The 13,027-nt window shown below is 45.3% G+C and overlaps 1 protein-coding gene across 2 annotated transcripts in view; it reads right to left on the reverse strand.

Annotated features, from left to right (window-relative positions):
* AFF3 (AF4/FMR2 family member 3) overlaps positions 1–13,027 on the reverse strand; it is a 577,629-nt gene that overhangs the window by 476,312 nt on the left and 88,290 nt on the right. Inside the window, exons 2-5 of one of the 2 annotated variants that reach the window (XM_040267684.1) lie at positions 5,783–5,857; positions 3,422–3,542; positions 2,042–2,354; positions 1,533–1,915 (exon numbers count right to left, since the gene is read on the reverse strand). In XM_040267684.1, coding sequence (XP_040123618.1) covers positions 1,533–1,915; positions 2,042–2,354; positions 3,422–3,542; positions 5,783–5,857 — 892 coding nt within the window. The remainder of the gene's footprint in view (positions 1–1,532; positions 1,916–2,041; positions 2,355–3,421; positions 3,543–5,782; positions 5,858–13,027) is intronic. The other variant, XM_040267685.1, reaches the window with a different exon arrangement.

Here is a 13,027-nt window from a genome sequence, read left to right on the forward strand (position 1 = left end):
TCTGTTCAAAAATAAGTCAGGCCTCATTGGCTGGTACAGACCATTTATTTGATGAGGATAAGCAAAATCAAAGAGCTGGATGAATTCAATTTTGTCAGCAGGTATCTAGGTACATTTCCTACAAACGTTTAGAAGCATAAATGCTTACAGAAGTTACATTTTGCTTCCATTAATTCCAAATAAACACTTTTTGGGATCCATCATAAATGAATAATCAAAAGAAGTCATTGGTATGCATGTCACTTAATTTCCTCATGAGAACCTGTGTAAACATCTCAGAGTAATAAATGTGTCTTCTTTAAGGGGAATACATTGATCTCTCAGTAGGTACCTGGTGCTTTCTGAGATGAGAAATCAGAAATGCATAAAAGAGCTGATAGTGGCTCAGTCTTGTCAGACCCACGATGAAAAATGTCAAATCATCTATTTCATATGGTTACTAGATCAAGTTAAGATACAAAGAATATTCTGGCCATCACTGTTGTTCCATCTTTTGAAAAGAATATGTCAAAAAATAAAAAATAAAACTCCATGAAGAGTTCCTAAGTATAATGTTCTGGAGCTTACACTATATTTTACTAAGTATACCATATCACAGCAAAATAAACAAACAAAAAAAATGTACAATCATATTTCTTCATGTGATCTTGGCAACTGTCATCTATTTGGAATAGAATATGAGATGTGATTTTCTCAAACAACCTCATCTTCCACCCAGATTTACTGTTCAAGTGACTAGCCGCAGCCTCTTTGCTAACTCTGTGATTGGGATTTACTTGTTTTAACATCTAGTATTCCATATATTCATCCTATATTTTTTGTAATGCAATGGAAAAAGCACTTTAGAGTAAACTCAACATGCAAACCAGAAGATCCTGAACTAAAAGATTTCACTCTCTTCATATAACCAGCATCATTTTCAAAGGACAAGGAGAATTCTCTCTTAACATTAATGAATCCAGATCTCAGATATTATAATATAGATAGGACACCTGAAACTTTTGAATAATCACCATGTTCAATACTGAATCACTTAACAATTATTTTAGAAGACATGATGAGGCCTACCTTGTGAAGTTTTTCCTGGAACATTTCAAAACTGTCAAAAATGTTGAATTTCTGAACTCTTTTACATACAAATTAACCTCTTTACATACTAAAAGCTTTGACATACTTTTTTCCAGTGTACAAAATCTCTGACAACACTGCTTTGTTACACACACACACACACACACACACACACACACACACACAAATCCCTTGAACTGTATTACTTCAAGGTATTCCTTCCTGAACAAGCAGACACACCACAGCTGCATATGCTGGTACTTAAAAATATTCTTATTATAATCAATTTGAGATTTTAAGAGTCATTATGGTTGCATATACCCTTCTGTATTGATGGCTACAAATTCCACCATGTGACATTAGTCACACATCGAAATAAACAAACAGGGAGTGACATTCAGAACTGTCAAATCATCACTCGGAACAACTCAGATGCGGGTACATGGTGTTGAGAAAAGACTCACCTCTCCTTGTTTGGGGATGCTGAACTTGGAGAGCTTGGCCTTGGCTCTGGCTGACTCTGACTTGGTGGCCGGGACTCCCCTGTACAAGCAGTGCACGCCAGTCTCCGCAGATGACTTTAGCTTTGGAGACTCATCGGGCGCCTGATCTTGGCCATCCATGGGCCGCACATAGGCGGTAGGCTTCTGCTGGACAAGGCTGGGTTTCGAAGCCAGGGAGGGAGGAAAGTTCTGCACGCAGTGGCCACTGCCGCTGTGCTTGGCTCCCATAGCAGGGGGCCTGTCCTGGGTCTGAAGACCCACCTCGACATTGCACACCTGTTTGGTCCGCGGCTGCTGTCTGCCAACGCCATCGCCAAGCAAGGTCCTGAGAGTGCCCTGTTGTGCTGAGTTGGAAGAAGAAGAAGAGGAAGATGAGGAGGAGGGGCTTGACACACTGGGGCTGGGGTTTTTACTGTGATTTTCTGGGTGAGCAGATCTGTTCAGATCAAGCGTTCTGTGTCCGTGCTTACTTGCTCTCTGTTGGCCTTCGGAGGGCGGGTGCCCAGCCTTCTGCCAGCCCATGGTGCCCCGCTTACTCTGCTGCCCGGGGACAGCTGCAGGGGCAGAGGATGTGCTGCTGCAGACGGATGCTGGCTGAGCCTGGGCTCTTGAATCTGCCACAAAATGTTCATCAATCTTGGTCACGGGAGCCTGAGGAACCCCAGGTTTGGGAACACCCACAAGATGACTCTGGTTTGATCGATCCGTGAGAAAGTCTTTCATTTCATCGTAATTGCCTAACGTGTTCTGGAGCCGGTTGGAGAGCTCATCCCCCTTGTTAGTCTAGAGAGAGAACACAACACCCACACTTCTGTTAGAGATCACAGAAACACAGGGAGATGATGGAAGGAGAGGCACCCTTATCACTGAAAGAGACAGACCCGCCACATTCAGAACGAGAGCAGGAAGATTTGATCAGACTCGGTGTTTCTGAAGACATCTGTCTACTCTCAACATCTCACCAGAGCTGGACCACTGCTACCGGCCTCAGCACGCACGAGTGAAGCGTCTCTCCTTGGTCCTGTGCGGCAGCCAAGGAGACCAGGAAGTTTACTATCACCACGTCACCAAATGGTCTGGACTAAGGCTTTCCTTAGGAGCGGATTTCCTTTTCCTTTCTTTTTTTCATTCCACTGTAAGTTTTCCTTGAAAGTCCATATTTGGCTCAAATTGTTTTGCTTCCAATGTCTAAATAAAGAATTATTCTCATCAGAAACCCAGAGGGACAGACAGAAGAAGCCAGAGAGTACAGCGCCGTGTCCATCACCCTGCCAGCAGTCCCAGGGCAGCAGGCTAAGGGGGCACCGCGGCACTCAATCTGCCCTAAGCCCCCGGCCTGAACTATGCTCACTTCCAAGCAGCCTGAGAAATGAGTGAAATCTGGGAAGAGAATTTCATTTTGGAAGCGAGGTTATATTTCTGGCCTTCAGCAGAAATAACAAACAATCCAACAGTTCTTTTCTCATGAACCACATCAAGTACCCTGCTCCTAGGATAAGCTACATGTGACAAAGATGGAAACCAACCTCTTTTTAGTGTTTGTTTCCTAACAGTTTAGAAAACATAACAAACAGCCCTGACTTTGCAAATCAGTGCAGAGATGAAGTCAATTATGGATAAAAACCACAGCACGCAGACATCCACCTTCAATAAAAGTTGTATTTCACTGAGGGACCAGCCAGCAAAGACACGTGAAAGAGACACCAAAATTTGTGGGGAGGGGGGACCCCACATTTAGGGGTTGAGCTGTCTCAAGTTGTGTTGGCCAGCTCCTATAGTCAAAACTGCCATCCCATGGGGTTAAGCAAGAGGAAAGAGGGGCTGAAGAAGAACACATGAAAACCATCTACCTTGTAGGGTTCACTAAACAGGGAGTAACTCGAATTAAACGCGCCATCGTCCTGCTGAGTTTCCTGGTTTCTTCTTTCTCGTTCTTTCCTCCGTAACACGTTTCTATCTGGTTCGTAGACACTGCATAAGGGAAAAGGAAAGAGGATAACCATGCACACAAACAAATTAAATGTAATGCCCAATGTAACAGTCACCTGAGTGCGGAGGTCTGGCTCTCGGGGAAATGGTGATGGTGAACGGGAGCAGGGACCAGATGAAAGCCAGTCTAACCAAGCAGTGCAGCAAGGGTGTTTTAGAATTCCATTCTTCAGGAGGGAAAGAAATCTTCAGGACAAGTTGCAACCAGTACTAGACCTCTCTCCTAATACATGAAAGAGGGAGTACCTACACAACGTTGACAGAAGACTGAAAATAATCTTAAAGCAGATGGTAATTACAGCAATGTGTAAATAGAAATTATGAGTGTATTTCCTCTTATGACATAGCCCCAGAATGTTATATGGGAATGTGTCTGCTCTTTTCTTTCTCCCCCGCCTTTTTTTTTTGCACGGCTGTGTTTCTGTAGTGATTCTTTCATTAACTAGATCCCCAAAGAGCTGTTAAAACTCCATGCTGCAGTGGTTTTCACGGTTATGAGCCTTCTTCTGATCTCTGCTAATCAGTCAAGTCGTCAAACCCCTCCCGAATCCATCCTTCCTTCTGATATATTTGACACAGTCACTCTTCCTCACCATGAAAAATGTGCAAAGAGGAAGGGATGCAGGCAACGACAGAGAGGACGGAAATTGAATCATGGTGTGTCATCAAGGAACTCGGGCTTTTTGTGCAAGAAAATTAATATCTATTCCCTCAAGATGTAATTACGAAGTGACCAGAAACCTGATAACTAGAAGGACTAAGGAAAAAAAATAGTGTTCCTTCCTCTTAGTAAGGGGAAAATAAAGGAGCTAATTCAACTAATAATAAGGAAGTGACTCGTTAAGTGATGGAAGGAAACAGACTTGTTTCTTCAGCTCAGTAGACAGAGAAATCTGGCCCCCATGTAGACAACAGAACTACCCATTTTAAGGCACTGCCATGCCCTCCAAACGACCGCTGTGTGCGTTTCCAGCAGGTAGTTTAAGTGACCTTGTCGTCATTTTGCTCAGACCTCCCTCTCAGTCTAGGAGACAGAGGCTGGAGTTGGGAGCCAGGACGGCCACCTCCTGACCGCGATCCTGCCATAAACCAGTGATGTGATGACAAAAAAGCCATGCCATCGCTGTCTCTGCAGCCCTCATTATAAAACAGTACCCTCATGGTACTGTCACAAGGTTTGAAGGAAATCTCCAAAAAGGGCTTTGTAATAGCTTCGGGTGCCCAAAATCCACTGTACTGCTATCAAATGTTGTTATAATGAGAGGATTCGAGGGTTCAAAGAAACTTAAAAAAATAAGTGAGGTTTGGGGTATTTTTTTTAGCTAAATTGCTATCTCGAGTAAAAGAGCATATGCACGTCATGTTGCTGTAAAGGATGCAAATAAAACGATCATAAAATAAATATTGCTTATCCTCCCAGCTCTGCCCGTGAGACCAGGATGTATTTTAAATTCACTGTCAAAGGGGTGATGTTCAATGTGCTTCTGGCAAGCCTTCGAGAGCACCTAAGGCATTTCATTTAAATTTCAGATCAGGGAAGGTTAAAATACCCAGAACATGTAGCCTATTAGCATTTTAATTCATCCTTAGTACATTACCCAAAGTTATTCGGTTTGGGAGTCCAAGAAGTGACCTTCGCATAAGGGAGGCTGGAACCCTAGTCTTTCCTGCCGTGAGGCTCACCACTCCAACCCTATAGTTCCTGGGAACTCCCCAGGGTGGCTTTGGTGACAGTGAGTGGCATAAGGGAGGCACGAGATGGGAATGACGCTGATTCACAGAGCCAGGAGAGAGAACGATTGTCCTGCCCGATTGTCCTGCCCAGAGTGCAGACACCTGGGCCTGACTTTTGTGAACATACCGTGGAATTCTGCTGGAGGCTGCTCTGGGGACAGCTCATGCTATGGATGGGCACGAGGTGGGCTGGAGCCAAGAGAGGCATTGCAGCTTTACACTGAACTGGCTCATTTCCGGACCAGCACCAGCACTCAGAAACACAAGCCTGCATCCCATGCACACATCCATGGGTGAAGCACCTACTGTGTACCCCCCATGCACAGAGATCTTCACAGACATGCTTGCTGTCTTCAGTCAACTCAGGCTAACCAAACACACAAGACTGGTGGGATGCATGAAGTGGTCTGATGTAACACAGAGCAGGCAGGTGGTCATTCAGGATGATTCCCCGGGCTTCTGAGAAGCCCCCATACCCAGTATGATACCTCCTGCATCTGCTGGCTGACGACTGAAACTCCACAACTAGAGAGTCATTCCTCTGGTTTAGGATGTCTTCACCCCTGTAAGAAATGCAGACACCACAAGGAGGAAAAACACGTTACACCTGATCAGCCCTCGGCACCTAAGTGTGCATGCGTTTGTCAGCTTTTCCCCAGAGGCCAGGGGGAAAGGACACAGGACGTCACGGTCCAAGGGGAGTCCAAACAGGACTAGTGATGCAATGAAAAGGTCAGGAACAGTGTAAAGCATAGCAATGAAGATACAGAAGTTACATTTCAAGGGACTTCCCTGGCGGTCCAGTGGTTAAGAATCTGCCGTGCAATGCAGGGGACTCGGATTTGATCCCTGGTTGGTGAACTAAGATCCCACATGCCACAGAGCAGGTAAGCCCATGTGCCACAACTAGAGGGTCCACACACTGTCACGAAAGATCTCACACGATGCAACAAAGATCCCGGGTGCTGCGACTAAGACCCGACGCAGTCAGATAAATAAATATTTTTTTAAAAAATTCCTAGAAGGGGGATTTGACGTTTGGCTAGCATAAAAAATGTTGGAGAAGGTGTGGAGAAAAGGGAACCCTCTTACACCGTTGGTGGGAATGCAAACTAGTACAGCCACTATGGAGAACAGTGTGGAGATTCCTTTAAAAACTGCAAATAGAACTGCCTTATGACCCAGCAATCCCACTCCTGGGCATACACACTGAGGAAACCAGAATTGAAAGAGACACGTGTACCCAATGTTCATCACAGAACTGTTTACAATAGCCAGGACATGGAAACAACCTAGACGTCCATCAGCAGATGAATGGATAAGAAAGCTGTGGTACATATACACAATGGAGTATTACTCAGCCATTAAAAAGAATACATTTGAATCCGTTCTAATGAGATGGATGAAACTGGAGCCGATTATACAGAGTGAAGTAAGCCAGAAAGAAAAACACCAATACAGTATACTAACACATATATATGGAATTTAGGAAGATGGTAAGGATAACCCTGTATGCAAGACAGCGAAAGAGACACAGATGTTTAGAACAGACTTTTGGACTCTGTGGGAGAGGGAGAGGGTGGGATGATTTTGGAGAATGGCATTGAAACATGTATATTATCATGTGTGAAACAGATTGCCAGTCCAGGTTCGATGCATGATACAGCATGCTCGGGGCTGGTACACTGGACCCAGAGGGATGGGATGGGGAGGGAGGTGGGAGGGGGGTTCAGGATGGGGAACACATGTACACCCATGGCTGATTCATGTCAATGTATGGCAAAACCATTACAGTATTGTAAAGTCATTAGCCTCCAAAAAATTAATTAATTAATTAAAAAATTCCTAGAAGGGGGATTTGATGTTTGGCTAGCATTAAAAAAAAAAAAAAAAACTTAAAAAAAAATGAACCCTACCTATTCTGCAGTGTGACTTGGACATTTAAGAAAAAGGCAATAAGGGACTTCTCTAGTGGTCCAGTGGCTAAGACTCTGCACTCCGAATGCAGGGAGCCCAGGCTTAATCCCTGGTCAGGGAACTAGATCTTGCATGCCACAATGAAGAGTCTGCATGCCGAAACTAACGAGGCAGCAAAATAAATTAATTAAAAAAAAAAAAAAAGGCATTAGGATACAAGCCACATCGATGAAGCAGGTATCCGACTGGCTACATTTCTGGGGTCAAGGGTCACTCCCAAATATGGAGAAGAGGGAGGTAAGGCGCTGCACTCCTCCTTAGGCAGACCTGCCTTGTTCCCAAACACCGTGAAGCATAAAGATAACCAAATACACTCGCACATGCAGACTGCCACAGGCTCACATTCTCTAACGAGGTCCCGCAGGCATACCCAGCCTCTGGCTTTCCTACAAGGAGGACTGAATACCCTCAGGACCTCCTCCACATAAGCCACTAACACAAATGCACTGGCCACCTTTCGTGGGACACCATGACGTACCCTCCACACCATCAGATGAAACCAGAATGACCCAAGATGACACCTCCCCCTCCCCAAGAGGCGGGCGATGGAAGCCTCACAAGGGAGGCAATCCTTGTTGGCTGCCTTCCCTCGGGTTTCTCTTCTCCACCTGGGGAGGGAAGCACTGCTTTCACTGATCATTCAGCATCTCCTACCAGGAACCCAACTCCTCCTCCCTTATCCTGAACTGGAACCACAACCCACTTGTCACCGACAGAGAGCGGAAGTCATTGGAACAGAAAGTCTGGAGTTGCCAGCCCTCACCTCTCCCTAAGCGTCTGAACTTTTCTCTCTTCTACTGACACTCAGTGTTCTGACTCATAGACAGTACCTTCCCAACAGTGAGTCCACCATTTCTCTAATCACAAGTCTGGGAAGGTTCTCACAACCCCAGAGAGCACATTTCTCTTGATGTCACACCATTAAAACTCAGCCGTCTTCCCCACTCTTCCATCCAGCAACACTAGAGTCGGGCCATTTGCTTTTCAAGCAAGGGAACCTTCCTCTCACGTACCAAAAGTCAGGTCAGCTTCCCTGGGGATAGTCATAGAGAATTTCGATTCTAGGTGTGTCAATATAGAAACTCGGTAAGAAGAGCCTCATGGTATGTGTTACGTCTCTTTGTTACTAGCAGATAGTAAAATCTCTATCATCTGTAAGGTGGTTTCTTGTTTCTCTGACATTTACAAGAATCGTACTCCTCAAATGTATGTCACCATATGTATTTATTTATTTTGCATGAAAGTAAAGGCAGTCAACTGCTATGACACTATTTACTACTTATTGCAAATGTATATCATTCCCACAAAATGAAGCTTTTTAATCAACTTCTTCTAAAAGACTTACTTATTAAAAAAAAAAGTCAATGAAAAATGCTGTTAAAAACATATCTGATAATTTCCCATATATTTGTTTTCAATCTATAATTCGAAGGATTTTGTAGGGCTCTGGTCAAAGCCAATTGTGCTGCTTAAGGAGGAAAAGATGCCCCAATATGACATTATCAGTTCCAAAATTAATGTATTCTCGATTACGTGGTGACAGCATGGAACTAAGAGGCAGTAATACCTTTGAGTCTCAGGCTTCTACCTTCCGCTGAGCTCAAAGCATTTCACATATATATCCTTTCATCCTTACAGTATCCCTTGGAGAAAGACAGGGATGGAAGATATTCCTAGGTTCACTTTTTTAAAGATGGAGGAACTTAGGATAAGAGTTTGAATGTCTAAACAGTGTCATGAAGAAGACACCATATGGAAGAACCTATGTCCATAGTACTTTCTTCATGTCCATCCAGGGAAGGGGACCTACCTAAGAACCAAGAAGTGGCCACATTTCCTACACCCCGGTGTCTGTAAGCCCAGGGTCAAGCAGTTGTGAACATAAGAAGCCGCGAAGCAAAGCAGGGCAAGTGAAACAAAGGGAAGCTATTTTCTCCTTCAGACAGTAATTAAAGGACCCCTTCTGGGCAGAGAATATTGACATCCTGTGATTGGGGCACTTGAGAAGGAGCCAGGATCCCTTCCTGCGAGAGATCTCCTCCGAGCTGGGTCTTAAAGGAGCAAATGGAAAAGAGAGAAGGGAAGAGGAAGGACCAGGAAGTAGAAGACCCACAAATAATGAGAAAGTGACCTTTGACAGTATTTGGAGGAGGTGACATTTGCCTTCACCACACCATCTTTAACCAGATGGAATTCCACATTCAAAGTTTTGTTTATTTGCTTTGCTCCACTGCTAAGCCACCTCACCCTAAATAAGTTTATTTGATCTCTTCCTGAAACCGGGCCTGGTTGGGAGTGAATAAGTGAAGGGTGGGTGCAGGGGAGAATGAATGGGCACCCAGACTCACTAGCCCTTTCTTTACAGTTTGCATCAGGGCCTCCCTTGACCAGCTGGACCACAGAGGAGACAGTCTTATCTGTCCGAGGATGTGGACAGTCCTGGAATATGGAGCTAACCAGCCCCCAGGGGGTGGGCTGGAGGCACAGGGTCAACAGGAAGAAGAGGCACCAAGCAAAGGGGGAAGGATGTTCCGCAGACACGCTCCTGCTCTTCAGAGCAGCAACATCAGCAACTGTGTGTAATTAAGGAAATGAAATCAAGCTCCAAAATTATAACAATTGCTTTAAATTTAATGAGTCTAATTAACAGCTCTTGTTATTTATAAAACAAATACTAAAATATCAGTAATCCTTCCTTAAATCAGAGAAAAGCAAGGTTGTTGAAGTTTACTTGCAAAATCCTTTCTTAGTCTGCAGTCAGAGCTGGTGGCTGCTGCTGCTGCTGCTAAGTCGCTTCAGTCGTGTCCGACTCTGTGCGACCCCATAGACGGCAGCCCACCAGGCTCCGCCGTCCCTGGGATTCTCCAGGCAAGAACACTGGAGTGGGTTGCCATTTGCTTCTCCAATGCATGAAAGTGAAAAGTAAAAGTGAAGTCACTCAGTCGTGTCCGACTCTTCGCGACCCCATGGACTGCAGCCCACCAGGCTCCTCCATCCATGGGATTTTCCGGGCAAGAGTACTGGAGTGGGGTGCCATTGCCTTCTCCGAGAGCTGGTGGACTGAAGGGCAAAAAGGTGGTCAGGGAATGGGTAAGTGATAGAGGCAAGTCAGGCAGAAAAGATGTGGCTGGAGACAGAGATGGGTAAGGAAGCAAGGATCCTCCCAAAAGGGGTACAGGAAGGCCCTGAGTTGTTGTAGCTGCTGTGGTGTTGGTGGCGTTGATGGTGACTCTGACAGCTGTGACTGTAAGGGTGATGGTTGTGATGATGGTGACTGTGATGGTGGCTATGGTGACGGTGGTGATAGTGGTGATGGTGATGATCATGATGGTGGTGATGGTATGGATGGTGACTGATGGTGATGATGGTGATGATCATGATGGTGGTGATGGTATGGATGGTGACTGATGGTGATGATGGTGATGATCATGATGGTGGTGATGGTATGGATGGTGAGGATGGTGACGATGGTGATAGTGGTGGTGATGATGGTGGTGGTGATGGTATGGATGGTGACTGATGGTGATGATGGTGACGGTGGTGGTGATAGTGGTGATGGTGATGATCATGATGGTGGTGATGGTATGGATGGGGATTGATCGTGATGATAGTGATGGTGGTGGTGATAGTAATGATGATGGTCACTATGATGGTAACGGTGGTGACAGAGACTATGATGGTGATGACTGTGATGCTGATGAATGTGGTGGTAGTGATGGTGGTGATGCTGATGGTGGTGATGGTGACTGATGGGGATGGTGATGGTGATGGCAATGACGGTGGTGACTGCAAGGTGATGTGGAGATAGTGGTGACTATAATGGCAGTAACTGTGATGGTGATGATGGTGGTGACTGATGGTGATGACTGTGATGGTGGCAGTAGGCGGGGGTGGTGATTAAAGACCTGCTGGGGAGTGAGGACTGGCCAACAGTGCATACAAAGAACGCTTAACCCTGAAGAACGCTCCTATGACCCTGCTAACTAATACTGGGCTTTTCACTTTGAGTCACTGAATCCCAGTTCCCATGCCTGTTCACCCTATTTTTCCCCTACAATTCGATGCCTGGCTCACCATGAGCTCTGTAACTATAAGCATCAACCCCACGATTATTCCCACCATGGACATTTTGAAAAGGTGAGCCCAACCTTACCTGTGTGTCTCTGACCACAAAGGCTGTCTCAATCTTAATTCAATCTTGGAACTCTGAGAAAATTTACAGATCTCTGCCTTAGGGCTGCCAGCCTGTTCTATGAGAAGGGGAAGAGAATTGGGGCTAGTCTGTGCCATAACCTCTTCTGCACCACAGCTTTTGTGAAACTAGAAAACTGAAGGGAATCAGAAACTAACGGACACCCATAGAAAAATTTAGCCAGTAAATATTTCAACAAAAACTAGCCTTTTGGGATGACTCGTACCATCATCTCAGACCCATTAGGCCCAGATTAAATTTTGCTAATACCAATTCCCCTTTATTACTCTATGCAGCCACTGTAGGAAGGACTTCACATGCATTATTTCATTTCATAGTTTTAGAACCCCAAGAGAATTCTCCATCCACCCACGAAGAAATGAGAGGCTCAATACCCATAGCCAGCGAGCAACAATGCCTGGGTCTGAAGCCAGGCAGTCTGGCACCAGAGACTGACTTCTTCGACTCAGCTTGCGTGGCTCCCCAGGGAACTTACTCACTGACAGACTTTGACAAATGGTGCCCCCATCTTTTGTTAGTAAATGTCAGGCAGAAGGGTGTTCATTTTCAGATCGTGACAATTTCAGTTCATTCTTCCAAGATCTGCTAGGCCCCCCTTGGTGGATATGCATGAATCATAAGAACTCTTCTAAAGCCTATAAAATAAAACTGGGATAAGCAATTCAAATGAGTCAGCACTAGCAATTAACTAATACTCCAGCTGATGAATTCTGTATAGCGAGCTCCTTGAGAATTACAGAATACCACAGTGAGTGTGTTTTATAATAGGGCCAGCAGGGCCAGGTCACTGCTGCCGGATGGGCCTGGACACTGACTGTTTCCCAACTACTTACTGAATCCTGACTCCATTTCTAACTCGGTGGAAATGACGACTGCTCCAAATCTCTCTCGTAAACATGCTCCAGTGAGTGTTCAGAGAGATGGCAGATAAATGACAGCTTTGCATAGCCAAGGGTTAAACGCTTTTCCCGAGGGATGCTCAGTCTTGGTGCCACAAGAGCGAGTGTCAGGTTCTAATGGAATTGTTCCATGATAAACCACCGGGCTGGATGACAAGCAGCTTTCAAAGAGGCTCTCCGTATAGTATCCACACCCCAAGTTAATTTGAGTTTCTTAACAGGACCTCTTTGCTTTATAATATAAAAGTGCCTTGGGATGAAGCAATTACACTGATTTACCATCTTCTCCTTGGTAGACTATAAAGACACGGCAGAGCCTCGCAAAAGCCGTAACTTAACCAAATGAGGCCCACCTGCAAAGCCCCTACTATGCCATTTCAAAGAGTCCACTGCAGCCCGAGGCACAGAGCCGGCATCCATCACAGGTGTCCATGGTGACCAGGATGCCTACTCCCAGGGCTTCTCATGTTAGAGCCCATAAATTACTCTTCCTTCACCAAATGCTCAGTTAAATTTCATTTTCACTTTACAGCATCAGTTGCTAAACTTCAGCTCCGAGGGATTTTAAGCCATTCCCAGGGAAGGTTCTATCTTGCAGGCTCTTGTAACCAGGATGCTCTCCCAAACAACCCCTGTGTGACCAC

This window comes from Oryx dammah, unplaced genomic scaffold (assembly GCF_014754425.2).
Source record: "Oryx dammah isolate SB20612 unplaced genomic scaffold, SCBI_Odam_1.1 HiC_scaffold_25, whole genome shotgun sequence".
Taxonomy (NCBI): Eukaryota; Metazoa; Chordata; class Mammalia; order Artiodactyla; family Bovidae; genus Oryx; species Oryx dammah.